Source organism: Lepus europaeus, chromosome 5, assembly GCF_033115175.1.
Source record: "Lepus europaeus isolate LE1 chromosome 5, mLepTim1.pri, whole genome shotgun sequence".
Taxonomy (NCBI): Eukaryota; Metazoa; Chordata; class Mammalia; order Lagomorpha; family Leporidae; genus Lepus; species Lepus europaeus.
In genome coordinates this window covers 8521433-8537449 of record NC_084831.1, presented here as the reverse complement: position 1 = coordinate 8537449, position 16017 = coordinate 8521433, and the positions used below count along the sequence as shown (strand labels likewise).

The following is a 16017-nucleotide window of genomic DNA, read 5'->3' as shown; positions in this document are numbered from 1 at the left end:
CACCGCAGGCGGAGGATTAACCTACTGTGCCACAGTGCCAGCCCCAGTAAATCCTTTTTAAAAAACAAAGAGTATGTTTATCTGAAATAAATCATAGAATGGATGAAATTTATTTTAGATTAATTTATTTATTTATGGATTGATTTGAAAGTCAGAAAGAGCAAGAGAGACAGAGAGACAGAGAGAGACAGAGAGAGAGACAGCGAGAGAATGAGAGAGAGATTGATTTTTCCATCTACTGGTTCACTCCCAAAACACTTGCAATGGCTTGGACTAGGCTGTGTCAAAGCCAGGAGCCAGGAGCTTCATCTAGCTTTCCTCTACAGGTGCAGGGGCCCAAGCACATGGCCCATCTTCCACTGCTTTCCCAGGCACACTAGCAGGGAGCTGGATTGGAAGTGGAGCAGCCAGGACTTGAATGGGTCCCCACACACTGGCACTCCAGACAGTGGCTTAAACCACTGTACCACAGAGATGGCCCCTAGATGAAATTTCTTTAAACCAAACAATAAAACTTTTTATGTCTCCAAATTCAGTTATAAAGAGTTCGACGGCCGGCGCCAGGGCTCACTAGGCTAATCCTCCACCTGTGGCACCGGCACCCCGGGTTCTAGTCCCGGTTGGGGCACCAGATTCTGTCCCGGTTGCTCCTCTTCCAGTCCAGCTCTCTGCTGTGGCAGAGAGGCACTGAGGGCAGTGGAGGATGGCCCAAGTGCTTGGGCCCTGCACCTGCATGGGAGACCAGGAGGAAGCACCTGGCTCCTGGTTTTGGATCAGCGCAGCGCGCCAGCCATAGCAGCCATTTGGGGGGTGAACCAACGGAAAGAAGACCTTTCTCTTTGTCTCTCTCAGTCTAACTCTGCCTGTCAAAAAAAAAAAAAAAAGAGTTCGAGAAATGTGCTAACTAAAAATTAACGTCTCTTATGATTTAACACAGACACATAGCAAATAAGCAAAGTAAAAAAAAATGACAAACTGAAGAAAAAAAAACTTGTAGCAACTCTCATTAAAGGCAAAACTTTTATAAAGAGCTCCTAAAATTAGAGGAAATAAAAGACCAGTCATCTGCATGAACAACAGGCAAGTGACATGACCAGAAGGTTCAGAAAAAAAGCTGGCCCTTTAACATACGGGTTAGGAAAAGACAGAGAGCCAACAAAGATAGGGAAGAGCCAGAAAGGAGACGTACAGAACAGGGAGGTCAGCAACACCGAAAACGACAGAGGAATACAAAGACAGGGAAAGAAAAACATCACTGGGTTTGGCGTCTGTGGAAGGCACCAACAATCTCTTGATAAATTATTACAGAGCAAAACATTAAAGATGATAGCATCCTCCAAACAAATCCAGTTAACACCCCGCGTCTTTTCCCCTCTCCTTTCTCTCTCAGAGGATGGTCTGAAGCCATGCAGCTCCCTAGCAGCAGACCCTGGACTAGAACGGCTCATTTTCACAACAGTATCCAGCTACCGGGCTGCAAGCGAGAGAGACAGTGGTTACACTATTTCCCCGTCCTCGTGATGAGTGATGATGATGTCGGCACGTTGGCCCCGTATTCCTCATTTCACTGACGGAGACTGAAGCTCAGAAGCTGAGCGGCTCCTCTCGCAGCCCGGCAGGAAGTGCGCTGGGCAAGCCGGGCGCTGACAGTTCAGCACTTTGTTTTGCCAAAACAGCTCTGAGCGTGACTTTTCTTCTCAGAGAAGAGGAAACGAGATCAAAACAAAGGCTTAAGGTGAAAAGCTTTTTTTACCCCAACTTCCTCATTGCAACCAAACACTGCAGAGCCAAACACGGTGGCAAAGACTCGAAATCTCTAGCAGTTGTCAGGATCTCCCTCCGAGACACTATCCTCTGCTGGATGACTGAGACGCGCTGTCGGGGTCAAGGACAGATTCAGGCCCTGAGGTAGAAGTTACCCTGCCTCGCTCTGGGGCCTCGCGCATTTGAAAGAGCCGAGCCGCAGCCTGTTGTTGGTACGCATTACTCTGCCACCTTCAGGTCATTTAAGAGACAGGACAGAGAGCCAACAGGGCCTTTTCTGGGGTAACTGAAGGACTAATCAAACACAGTAGTATGCAACGGTGACGCTGATGTACTTCAGTAGCAGACGGTTTCCTGTTAGAAACGGAATCGGGAGAGAGCAATTCTGAGTGCATAAGTTGCTAATAAAAATTAGAAAACTGCCTATTCCTACCTCCTCAGACAAAGACTGCTGAAGTCACCCAGAAACTTCGCAGAGTTGAAAGAAGAAATACCTGTCTACACGCCCTGGGTCCTAGAGCACGAGCTATTCCCTGGGCCATGTCCTTTCCTTTCTCGGTTTATCCTGCACTAAACGCAACTGTCTGGAATTCATTCTTTAAAGGTTTATTTATGGTACATTGAGACTGTTTATGTGAAGCAGGGTATTTGCCTATTTCCCTCGTGGGACAGTGTTTAAAAACAGGGATATTTCCCTCTCTGGCACTTTCTGAAATACAATTAACAATACTGGATCTTTTTTCCTTTTAACAAATCTGGTTTTTATTTAGGGAGGGGAGGGAAAAAGTAAAGGGTCTGAAGTTTCCCAACAAATTATTTCAAGCCTTTGAGAAGACAGTTTTAGGCTTTTTAAATAGTGTCTTTGTTTGAAATCCCCCCTGGCCCCCACCTTCCTCTCACTCTCTGACCATTAAAATGTGGGTTTTCTTCCAAACTAGATTGCTCAATTAAAGCCCTTCTTTTGTAATACCCAAACGCTCTAAATGGGAAAAGGACTGCTGTAGGCCACCTTGTGAAACCTTTTAAAGGCTCCTGGCCTCTTTTGATCTTTTAAAAAACCCCAAACACACAGAAACTACCTGGCATTTAGACACTGCTTGCCAGCCTCTGACGTGCACACTCGGGGGAATAATGGAGCAGCGAAGGCGGGGGAATGGCGGCTCCGCAGCTGTGACACCGAGCTGCTCTCCCCGCCTTCCATCACCGGCTAAGGAATCCAATCGAGATAGCAGATGTGGGACTGCTCTGAGGCCTTCTGCACAGGCACTGTATCTGGCAACAACGTGCCCTCCGCGTAAACCTGCAGAGACTTCCCTCTGAGATGTCTGACAGCCTCCCTCCTGCCAGGAGTCGGGAGAATCCAGACAATTATTCCTTCAGGCCCAGAGACTCGTTACCTTTTAGTCAGACTCCTGTGGCTCCTGTGCTTCCTCAGCACAGAGTTTAGCTATTAGATATTCATCTAAAAGCGCATATTGCCCTTTCTAAGAGCTACTAATAAAGGGATATTACTCTGTTAGAAAACTCTTTGAATAAGTGACATGATTTTATGAGTCCCAGACTCCACTCGATGCAGTAAAACGGTGCCTTCGACAAGCTGAGAATTTAACTCTGCGGTCCCGATTCCCAGCGCCCTGCTGGGAGCACTAACTCACGGCACTCAGCGTGCCCCCCACACCTCATAACACGGCTGCTCAATTTAATTTGTTTAACAATGATTTGAAAATATTCCTCCAATACAGTGCTGGGTAGAACATTCATTGTAAGTGCTTTCCAGTCACTGGACGTACAGTGCACACACCAGCAGCAATACCAGAGAGCCGGGGCAGGAGTACTCCAACTGCAGAGTGTCACCTGCTTTGTCAGTCTGGGCAAGCTTTCTGCAGAAGGCAATTTGAAAGAAACAGGAAGATATCTGTGCTTCTTAGAAAGATGATTTCAAAAACAAGGAGCCCTCAACTTGCAGGAAATGCTTAACATTGGTCTGTTGGGTGAGTGCCAAGTGTTCTGGGGGAATACACACTTTATCAAACAAACCCATTCCAAAGGGTCACATAAGTCAAGTGGATACTTGTGGATATTAACAAGATAGTGGTTTTCTCATGGTTTTCCCCTCACTCCCATGCTAATTATAAGTATCTTCAATCTCCTGGGAAACATGAAATTAAAGCAAATTAAGCAGCCAGGGCAGCAAGTGGAGCGCGGCACCCCACGCTGTTCTCAGGGTGGCTGCGGGAGCGGTGACACTGCCCCCTGGCCTCGCTGGCACTCCCAGCTGCTCATGCCCTGTCTGCCACCTCAACGGAGCAGCCACCCTTGCCTCATCCTTATCCAAATGTGATCTGATGCTGACCAGACTACTGTCTCAGTACCTAGAAGTCTATTTTAGAAATTGTGAGTTGGCAGACCACGGGCCACATGAGGCCCACATGTGTGTTTTGTTAGGCCCACAAGATTTAAGAGAAAACAAGAAACTTGAATTTGTTGCCAGCATTTAAAAACCAGGAGATTCCACATAAAAACCCAGATTTCCGGCTTCTCTTTAAAAATCTGAAGATCTGGTAGCGCCGGGTTCACATTCTGCCACAACAGTCGGCCCCTTCGGCTGAAGTGCACGCACTCGGCAGGCGCCGGCCCCCGCAGCACTGCTGGCACAGCCCGGTGGGCATCGGAATTTATGGCTCCAGATTTATTCCTTCTTTGTTCCCATTCAGAAAGAGAGACCATCTTACGGCATCTCAGAGGAGGCAGCATGGTTGGTGGGAAGTCTCAGACTGGTGGTTATAGAAGAGGAGGTCTCGAACTAGCTTCAAGAACAACAGGAGAGAACGTGAACCTAACGGGGCAAGCTGCCAGGCGTGGACTGGGCTCGAACTCAGAACGACCTTACAATCTCCTGGCTCCACATCTGCTCCAGAACTCCCTGCACAGGTCTGGACCTTCAGTTTCCCTGACTACTGAGCACGGGCATCACTGAGGACTCCTAAGACTAAACTTCTCTGATTCCTTGTGTTCTAGGGGGCAGCAGAGTATAGCAAAAAAATACAAAGACTTAGAGTCGGACAGGCTTGGATTTGAATCCCAGCCTCTCCCTTCCTTAAAACACATCTTACTGCTGAGAGGAAGGTGGTGTGGAGACTCTCCACCAAGTGTGCATCAAGATGGTCTGCAGAAGTGTGGCACCCAGGTCCGGTGGCAGACATTCCCAGCAACAATTGTTCCAAAGAAACAGAAGAGAGGAAGAGAGAACTAGAGAGCAAGTAGGTCTTGAGCACAAAAGGAAGAAACACCATCTTGGTTTTGGTTTTTCCCTGGAGTTTGGAGCACCCCTAGGAACCACAGGCTTTTATCCTCCCCTGGGGAGACAGGAACGACACAAAAATAGATGGGCTTTACATAATCACCTGTGTTTACTCTCGTCAGTTACTCGCTTGATCTTTACCAAAGTCATACTCAAATATCCAATAAAAACACAGAAATACGTAGGAGTCAATAAACCTTCTAAAAAGGCAGCCTGTAAAAATACCTGCACTGAATACTGATGCTGGACAGAGCAAGCACATGGCAAACACACTTGCTCTTCCAGGGAAATATCATTTGTACAAAGTCACCCAGACGTCAGCTCAGCTCACCTTAAGATCCAGAGGCAGCTTGCTGGAGGTGAACACACTCAGCTTGATCTGGGGAATGCTGATCTTGAGATTTTCAAAGTAGTAGCGAACTGGTGTCCCACCTTGTTCCACTGTCTTTTCATGAAGGTTTTCATCATACTTCTCCACCTCTGGAGAAAGGCAACATTGTTAAAGCATGAAAAAAATTTCCTTAAACTCATGATTCAAATGTTTGTATTTCTGTTGAGAAAACTGAAAATGTTTGGTTTTAGAGAGTTCTGGAACATGTATAGCATCCCAATTCCATTTCTTTGTAAGCACAGATGTTTTGTCTTATTTATACAAAAAAAATACTAGCCTAATCTTTTAACTTGTGACTTATACCATCTGGAAGGCAGCACCCTTGGTGACACAGGTGTGAAAGCCTAAGGTCCCAGGTGTGTTTCCCTGGCAATGGGCTTTCTAGAAACTGTTGTTTTACCAAGGACTCAGATTATCTGAACTTATTTCATAAGATGATATCCAAATAAGGATTTGAAATCCAGTATAACTGTTGAAATCTTTACTTAATATATACTAAATTGATCTTCTGTATATAAAGATAATTGAAAATGAATCTTGATGTGAATGGAATGGGAGAGGGAGCGGGAGTTGGGAGGGTTGCGGGTGGGAGGGAAGTTATCAGGGGGAAAAAGCCATTGTAATCCATAAGCTGTACTTGGGAAATTTATATTTACTAAATATAAGTTTAAAAAAAAAAAGAAATCCAGTATAACCGAATCATAACAAACACTATCACCAGTTAAATAATGAATCTGAATGAAATATAACACCTGAAGAAGCACCAGGCTGCAGACTATAAAGAACTGACACCACTACACGCAGCAGCCCCTCTGTGAATGGTGGACATCCACTTACACAGGGCCGAAAGGTAGATTTTTGACACGTTATCCCAAAAAATAAAAAAGAAGGGCATGGGTTAAAACACAGCAACGGGCCGGCGCCGTGGCTCAACAGGCTAATCCTCCGCCTTGCGGCGCCGGCACACCGGGTTCTAGTCCCGGTCAGGGCGCTGGATTCTATCCCGGTTGCCCCTCTTCCAGGCCAGCTCTCTGCTGTGGCCAGGGAGTGCAGTGGAGGATGGCCCAAGTGTTTGGGCTCTGCACCCCATGGGAGACCAGGAGAAGCACCTGGCTCCTGCCATCGGAACAGCGCAGTGCGCCGGCCGCAGCGCGCTACCGCGGCGGCCATTGGAGGGTGAACCAACGGCAAAAGGAAGACCTTTCTCTCTGTCTCTCTCTCACTGTCCACTCTGCCTGTCAAAAAAAAAAAAAAAAAAACAACAACAACACAGCAACGTGCTGTTTGTCCTTTTGCGGGACCATATCCACTTGGGCAGCACGTCTTCCCTTGGCTTCACATGTCTTAGAAATAAAGCCAGAGAGCTTGCACCTACCGACTTCTCACACAGATTCATGGTGTAAGCGATCATTAGTTCTACTTACAAAACAATGATGCTGCAACACAGACCTGCCTACCTCTGTTCAGAAAACAGAACAGCTAAGGAAAGGAGAAGAGATGTTCCAATGAAAGGCTGATAAAGATTTTACAAAAGTCTAAATCCACTACCCAGTGCTTGAGAGGAAAATTACCAAATTTACAAGAATATGTAAATCTTAGGGGGAAAAAAAGGAGTATATACGAGAAAAGCATATGCAGTCAAGTGTAAAGTTATACTTGTTAGGGAGCTACATGGCAGCCATCTGAACACAAACAGACTCTGGTGTTCCAACCCCAAGTTGACAGCACAGCACTAAACAGACACGACCTTACTCTGGATCCCAAATAGCCTTAAAGCTTAAATTCTAAGCCTGGGTAAGAAGAACAAAAATATTTTTCTTGCAATTTTGTTTTATTTTTCCAAGCCAACATAGGTAGATAAATATAAAAAAGTCTCTTTCTTATCATTTCTTTAGGTTCAACATTTAGTTTAGGCTTCAAACAAGGCTGGGTATTATTCACTCCCAAGCTGCATAGAGAGCTCTGGAAAGTGCACCTGCAAGCAGGACTATAAAACAAAGAGACACCTACCAAATTATTTCTGCAGCACTGCTGGAACAGCTTATCTTACTGCCCTCTCCAAAGAGGGTAAAGAGGATGTCTTTGTAGTTACATTAAGCCATAGGGGAATGAATGTCAAAAGTTAACAGACTGAGGCTAACCAGTTTTTTTCTCAACTAAACCCAAGGAGCCACCACAGGGATTTCTGATTCTTGGCCTTGAATCTGTTTAATAAACAAAGGTTGGGAAACAAAGTGGTTTCCTCAATGACTAACATCTTTTCTGCACTCCTAGAGCAGAGGAACCAAAACACGCAAAGCAAAGGGAAGTGTCCTGCTCCCCAAAGGCTCACTCCTGGACACTGCAGGACCCAAAGACCTACCGAACAGCCTCAGTACATGGTCATAATTCAGATGACAAATGACGCCTGCAGAGAACAGCTGAACACAAGCCTTGGCTTCCCAGCTCAGGAGGGGAGGCAGAACGGGAACTTACAGGCACGCAGGACCACCTGCTGTTACAGCCTGGAAGGTGCCACCCTCGAGCCAACGCCCAGCACACACACAGAACACCCTCTTACCGGACTCGGCTTGATCGTAGCCAAAAAAACTGAGCAGCTTGAGGAGCAGTTTCTCTTCAATTTGTACTGTGAATCTCTGAGCTGTGATCATCAGATGCTGGAGAGAAAGACATTCCAATTTATAGCATAAACAGAGGTAACTTTCATCTGTGCCATTAAAAAGGCCCCAGTAACGTGACGTAGGTCTCATGTGATTTTATAATCACATTGCCAACTTATTTCTGGCTTATCACTCTCTGCATTGTTACAGTTCTAAAGAATTCCAGGTGATGCTAGTAGATGGCTCACCGCCCTCCTCTGTCAGGGTCCTGCGCTCAGACGAATGGCGGCTCTCCTAAGGAGCAGTGAATCCCAGGGCTGCCACAGGTTCGGTCCCGGTAGCACTGGCGACCAAGGATCAGAAACAAGGGAAGCAACCTCTTACCTGGCTTCCACTTGTGTCGTCTGCAGCTGTAGCAGCGGCCGGTGCGTGGAGACCTCCCCAAGGGAGAGAATTTGCCACTTTTGAACTACTTGCTCTGAGGGAATCCTGTGGTAGCTAGATGTCTGCCCCACAGCCCTTTTCCCAAATCTCTGGATTACTCTATTTTTAATCAGAGATCTGGCTCCTGCCCAGTTCTGACTAGTCTGGAAGATACTGCACCTTCCCACAAAGATGTCGCTCTGATGAAGGAAGACTGCCCTTGTGGACTTAGGACTATCTAATTATCACTTGCAAGGTCACTAAAAACACAACTGAAAATGCAAGGTGCCAAAGGACGAGTTCTTGTAAATCCCCTTAACACTCTAGTAAGTTGCATGTGCCTTAACCCTGTGTAACCATTTCCATCCCCAACCGGCACTCCCGCTCTGAGACTTGGCTGCGAGAGAAGCAATCAGCCTTCTGGCACACAGCAGACCCACAGCCCACCTTGTAGATGTTGGTCAGCGCGCTCTTACTGGGGAACTTCACCGCGTTGACCTGCACGGCAGGGCCAGTCTCAACGGCCTCGTTCTCATTGCTCAGGGGAGTCACATACAGCATGAAGGGCTGAGTGGTACCAATGAGCTGATTGTCCACCTAGGACAGGAACACACAGCAAAGCAAGCTTAGTTCTCATTTTACCTTGAGTGGTGACTCATCACACAGGTTCTTCACATTTTACTCTAGCTCAATAGCAGCTGGAAATACACAACCACAGTGAAGACTTGCAACAGTAACAATTTAGAAGGAAGAACAGTGTGACAACAGAAGTCACACTTGGCCAGTGAGTGCTTTACATTTTCTCACCATGAAAAAGTATATGAGGTTACGCCTACGGTAACTGGTTTCATTTAGCCATTCCTTAACATATGCATATTTCAAACATCATGTTCCACTTGATAAATACACACAATCTGTACTTGCCAATTGAAAATTTAATGGATGAGAATGGGCATTTAGCCTAGCATTTAAGATACCCACATCCAATATTGGAGTACTTGGGTTTAGTACTGAGCTGTGTCTCCTGATTCCAGCTTCCGCTATAATAGACCCTGGGAGACAGCAGTGATAGGTCATGGAATTTAGCTTTCTGCCACCCATGTGGAAGACCTAGATTGAGTTCCCGGCTTCTGGCTTGGCCCCTGCCCAGGCCTGGCCTTTTTGGGCATTTGGGGAGTAAACCAGTGACTAGGAGCCCTCTTGCTCTCTGCCTCTCAAATAATAAGCATTAATGAGGAGCAGGCAATATGGCATAGCAGGTGAAGCTGCTGCCTGCAACGCCAGCATCCCTTATGGGCACTGTGCAAGTCCCAGCTAATTGACTCTCCAATCAACTTCTTGCTAATAGCCTGGGAAAAGCAGTGGAAGAAGGCCCAAGTGTTTGGGCGCCTGCTGCCCATGTGGGAGACTTGGAAGAAGCTCCTAACTCCTGGCTTTGGCCCGGCCCAGCCCTGGCAGTTGCGGTCATCTGGGAAATGAACCAGCAGATGCAAGATCTCTCCTTCTCTCCATCTCTGTAACTCTTTCATATAAATAAATATATCTTTAAAAATAAAATGATTTACTTAAAAAAGCATTAATGAATCAAAACTTTAGCAATGTAGTTTTTTTTTTTTTTTTTTTTTTGGACAGGCAGAGTGGATAGTGAGAGAGAGAGAGACAGAGAGAAAGGTCTTCCTTTTTGCCATTGGTTCACCCTCCAATGGCCGCTACGGCCGGCGCACCGCGCTGATCCAAAGCCAAGAGCCAGGTGCTTCTCCTGGTCTCCCATGCGGGTGCAGGGCCCAAGGACTTGGGCCATCCTCCACTGCCTTCCTGGGCCATAGCAGAGAGCTGGCCTGGAAGAGGGGCAACCGGGACAGAATCCGGCACCCCAACCGGGACTAGAACCCAGTGTGCCGGTGCCGCAAGGCAGAGGATTAGCCTGTTAAGCCACGGCACCGGCCAACAATGTAGTATTTTTAACACTTAGCTCTGAGTACTATGTTCTGGGTACTACGCTGGTCACCAACTACTCATGACACTTGCTCTTGCACTATGGGTTCTGCTGCAATCCTTACCACAGCCAAATGTGCACTGACCTCATTTTACAGACGCTGAAGCTAAGGAGTGAGGTCCTTGCTGAAGGTCATACAGTTACGTCAATGATAGAACTAGGGCTTGAGTCCAGGACTATCTGACCTAAAGCCAGTGTTCTTAACCACATGTTACCAATGTTCTCTCTTGCTCCAAATTCCCTGAAGGCAATTAAAACTAGAGAATCAGTAGCTCAATTGGCTAACAAATGGGAACAGTTTCATGTTTTAAAGTCAACTCCCTTCTCAAGAATACAACAATGAAGTGAGTGGCATTAGGACCTACCCTACTCCCCAGGTCCCAGTCAGCAGCACAACCAAGTGCACAGGCTGTGCTCAAATGGTGAGATAAAGGGGACGCACTGCAGGAGACAGCCACCCTCACATCCTGCTGTACTCTGAAGGTCCGCGCATGGAAGAGACAAGAGGGGGCCATCTGCTGGGTACCCCTGCCAAGCCATCTATGGGTACGTTTTGCACATCTCCCTCTAACATATTCCTTACTACAACCCCAAAGACTGGGTTTGTATCAACAAATCAACAGAAGTCTAGAGAAGTTAAATGAGCTTGGTCACATTCACAAAGCTAGTACGCAGAAAAGCAGGGACTCAAATGCAGGTACTTCTTGCACCAAATCCTCTGACCCATGGTCTTGCCTGGATTTCCACACAGTCGTCCTGTATGCTGGCTGTCCCTCTGCTGCCTCTCAAAGTGCATGGGAAGGGCAGGAGACTCAGTGCACTTCTCCTGACTTCCACTCTTGCTCCCTACAGTGTACTCCAAAGCGATCTTTTAAAAACAGAAATGGAGGCTGGCGCTGAGGTATAGCTGGTTAAGACACCACTTACAATACAAGCAACCCAAATCTAAGTGCTAGCCTGAGTCCAGGCTGCTCCACCTCCCATCCAGCCCCCTGCTGATGCACCTGGGAAGGCAGTCGGTGACAGCCCAAGTACCTGGGCCCCTGCCACCCATGTGGGAGACCATGATGGAGGTCCTGGCTTCTGGCTTTTGCCTGGCCCAGACCTAGCTGTTGCAGACGTTTAGTGAGCGTACCAGAGGATGGAATAAATCTGTCATTCTGCCTTTCAAATAAATAAATAAGCATTTACAAAAATACAAGAAGCCATACCCTCTTTTCCTTTAGACCCTTTAGTGGCTTCTCTCTTAGGATAAAAACCAAACTTCTCGCCACAGCCTCTAAGGTCTGCATGAATCGATATACTCTAAGTTCCCCAACTTAACCACATGCCACTCTCCTCCTAGTTTGCTCTAATCTACACAGGAGCCTCCTCACTGTTTCTCAAATGTAGTCAAGTCCCTCTGTCCTCAAGGTCTTTGAACTTCCCTGGGATGGCTTTCCTTCCCTGTGGTCTGCTCTTTTTCCACTTCCATGTTTCAGTTCAGCTCTCACTTCCTCAGGAAGATCTTCCCAGGCTACTTCAAGTGACAATGTCCCTCTTTTTATTCTTCAGAAGAAAAAGGTCAAAAATGTAGAAGAGGGGCTGGCACTGTGGCATAGCAAGTAAGGCCGCAGCCTGCAGTGCTGGCATCCCATGTGAGCACTGGTTCGAGTCCCGGCTGCTCCACTTCCAGCTCTCTGCTGTGGCCTGGGAAAGCAGAAGATAGCCCAGGTCCTTGGGCCCCTGCACCAGCAAGGGAGACCCAGAAGAGGCTCCTGGCTCCTGGCTTCGGATGGGTGCCTTCTGGCCGTTGTGGCTGTCTAGGGAGTGAACAAGCAGATGGAAGATTCTCTCTGCCTCTGCCTTTCAAATAAACAAATAAATCTTTTAAAAAAAAAAAAAAGCAAAAGAAAAATACTTTCTATCTGTCCACAGATGAGTTGTGATTATCCTAAATTAACTGCCATTTATGGCAAATGACTCCCCTGAAAAGAGGTCTGGCACTGACAGTCTGGAAGTGCGATGGAACGTTTTGGGGGAACAGGGCAGCCTTGCCCAGGGATCCGCTGCACATGCCCAGCAGGAACACAGGCTGGTTGTTGAGAGAAAAGAACCATAGTCTGGGCTCTGGATCCTTCTTTTGCAATGTTTACCAGCAACTAGTTTCCTAGACACAATTCAGCTTTGGCAGAGGTTCTAAAGGAGAACGGTCCCAAGCATGATGTCACAGAGAGACACAGGAGTTGTTCTGATAGCAAGACAAAAGAACGCTGCCAAAAGTCACCAAAGTCAACTTTTCCAGAATTATGAATACTAATCAAAGGCTTGTAACAATCCAAAGAGTATTTACTCAAGAAAATAAGATGAAACTTGGTATGAACCGTGAGTTCTGTGGCAGCTTAACTTACCCTGTGCCCACCATTCCCACCCCAGCATACTGCAGTCATGACAAAGCCCTACACTTTCGGTGAAAACCCAGCAGCCTCACAAAGACTCACTGCAGACAATGCCCTTCGAAAGCCCCAGCCCAGAGAGCAGTCATTCACTAGGCTTTTCTGGCTCCTCTCTCACCCCTGATGTTGGTCATTTGTGTCTTCTCCATTTTCCTCTTGATCATACTGGTTGGAGGCCTGTTAGTTTTTTTTTTTTTTTTTTTCTTAAAGAACCAAATTCTGATTATACTGATTTTTCTGTACTATGATTACTGATTTCCAGTTCAGACTTCCATTGTAGTCTTTATTATTTACTTACTTCTGTTTATTTGGGGTTCACAACTTTTAATTTTTTTTTAGATTATTTATTTATTTATTTAAGAGAGTTACAACAGAGAGAGGGACAGACAGAAAAGTATTGCATCTGCTGGTTCACTCCCCAGATGGCCATAACGGCTGGAGCTGGGCTGATCCAAAGCAAGGAGTCAGGAGCTTCTTCCAGTCTCCTACGTGGGTGCAGTGATCCAAACACTTGGGCCATCACTGCTTCCCCAGGCTGTAATTAGAGAGCTGGATCAAAAAAAGAGCAGCTGGAATACAAACCGGTGCCTGTATCAACTGCAGGCATTGCAAGCAGAGGCTCAGCCTACTACGCCACAGTTCCAGCCTCTAAAATTTCTTAAGATGACACCTGAATTCATTGCTTTGAGACCACTCTTCTTTTCTTTTCTTTTCTTTTTTTTTAAAGATCTATTTATTTATTTGAGTCAGAGTTACACAGAGAGAGAAGGAGAGGCAGAGAGAAAGAAGAGAGGTCTTCCATCCATTGGTTCACTCCCCAATTGGCCGCAACGGTCAGAGCTGCACTGATCCGAAGCCAGGAGCCAGGAGCCTCCTCCAGGTCTCCCACCTGGGTGCAGGGGCCCAAGGACTTGGGTCATCATCTACTGCTTTCCCAGGCCACAGCAGAGAGCTGGATCAGAAGAGGAGCAGCTGGGACATGAACCTGTGTCCGTAGGGGATGCTGGCACCACAGGCAGAGGCTTAGCTTATTACGCCATAACACTGGTCCCAATCACTTTTTTAATGATTTCAGGTTATCTCCTTTGTTGGATTACTCTACCTCTTTCTATCTGGTGCCATTTTCCTTCTGTGTGAATCATGTCCTTTAACATTTTTTCTAGTGTGGGGCTACGACAACAGTGAACTCTTCTAGCTTTGATGTATCTAAAGATGTCTTCATCCTTAGGGAACGGTGCTGATTCCCTTTCTGGCACTTTAAAGATGCTGCTCACTATGCTCACATGTGCACTGTTCCCAGAAAGAAACTGGGAGTCACCTGCATCTTTGTTCCAAAGAACATAACATGGTTTTTGGTCCTCTGGCTGTATTAATGGTTTGAGGAGTGTGATTATGATGTACTTTGGGGCAACTTCCTGGAGGATTAGTTATTATATCCCACCTCCCTTCCCAGTCTGGGGCCTGGGAACCTCCTAAGCTGGTAAGCATGGCAGCCGCAGGGTTCACCTCTTTTGCTTCACACCTCTCATGGGTCACTGCACTTCGCTATCTGATGTCCAGTGTCTTGTCCTTATTTTAATAAGATTTGGGGGTTGTTCCAAGTCAAAGAGTCCTTATGACTCCATCTTAACCAAAAGTGCAATTTCAGTCCCCTTACCTTTTCTCCTTGTGACGAACGTTAATTTCTCCCGATGATGGTTGGATGAATTCCTGTTGTCTTCTTTACTAACACCACAGAAAACCATAGACCACCTTTCCCCTACGTACGCTGCCCTGTGTTATCTAACTTATTTATGGACCAGCTATTATAGCCAAAATTCTGCTGCACAGGAAAATCAGTAAGAAATAACTACTATCTAGAATGATTTGTTTTGAAGGCTACAAGACACTTCCTTCAGAACACTGGTGTTTTTAGAACACCAAACTTCAGCTCCAGGTGTTTTCGGAGATTAACAACTCCGAACCTTCACTCTTACCTGTACATCCTGTATGCTGAGTTCCAGCATGTGACTGGTTGCCAGCTGTGTATAGTGCACACTGATTCCTGTAAGACTTGCAAAAACCAGTTCCTCTGGGACTTTATTAATTAAGGACAAACCAATGCCACCTTCTAGCCTCACAAGTACCTGAAAGGAAAGCAAAACACGGCACACTGACTGTTTAAAAGGTAGCTCATAGCCAGGAAGAGTATACAAAATAAATGGCATTAAATCCCTCTACTCTTTACCTCCAAGCAGTTGAAAACTGCTGAGCAAAGTTTCATTATCCACCATGATGGTTCAAATGCTGTCATCTCACTGCAAGCCTCCTACACACACTCCCCACTCCAACCAGGACTCCAGAGTGAGATAATAAAACCCCTATCAGAGCCCTGGGATGTTCTGTACTTTATTTATACGACTGCAACTCAGAATCCTTCTCTATATTTGGGACAAGACCTCTTCTTTTTTTTATAAAGATTTATTTATTTGAAAGTCAGAGTACACACAGAGAGAGGGAGAAGGAGGAGGGAGGGAGAGGGGGAAGGAAAGGGGGGGGGCGGAGGGGGAAGGAGAGGGAGAGGTCTTCCATCCACCGAGTCACTCCCCAGTTGGCCGTAACGGCCAGAGCTGTGCTGATCAGAAGCCAGGAGCCAGGAACTTCTTCCGCGTCTCCTACATGGGTGCAGCGGTCCAAGGACTTGGGCCATCCTCTACTGCTTTCCCAGGCCATAGCAGAGAGCTGATCGGAAGAGGAGCAGCTGGGACTAGAACCAGCACCTATATGGGATGCCAGCAATGCAGGCGGCGGCTTTACCCACTACACCACAGAGCCAGCCCCCAGGAAAGCTCTTAATAGGTTACTCACTGCACATCTATAACATCCAACACAGTGCTTCACACACAGGCATTCTTTTTTTAAAAACATTACTAAATAAATATCAAGAAAATGTGCTTTTCCATGTTCATCTCATCTTTTCAAACTTTTCATCCTCTTTCCAGTGGCCAAACAGAAATAGGGGAAGGAAAAGGTCAGAGTCAACTAGAATGCAAAAGATAAAATAAACAAAAAACAAACTAGTTTTTCAGTCTTTAAAATCTATTGGAGAATGGCACTATGGCATAGTA

General features: G+C 46.4%; 1 protein-coding gene across 4 annotated transcripts in view; it reads right to left on the bottom strand.

Annotated features, from left to right (window-relative positions):
- Positions 1-16017, bottom strand: part of VPS13D (vacuolar protein sorting 13 homolog D) — a 275909-nt gene that overhangs the window by 107625 nt on the left and 152267 nt on the right. For all 4 annotated transcript variants that reach the window (XM_062190461.1, XM_062190458.1, XM_062190460.1 and 1 more), the window contains 4 exons: positions 14887-15036; positions 8927-9076; positions 8017-8113; positions 5397-5545 (listed from right to left, as the gene is read on the bottom strand). In XM_062190461.1, coding sequence (XP_062046445.1) covers positions 5397-5545; positions 8017-8113; positions 8927-9076; positions 14887-15036 — 546 coding nt within the window. The remainder of the gene's footprint in view (positions 1-5396; positions 5546-8016; positions 8114-8926; positions 9077-14886; positions 15037-16017) is intronic.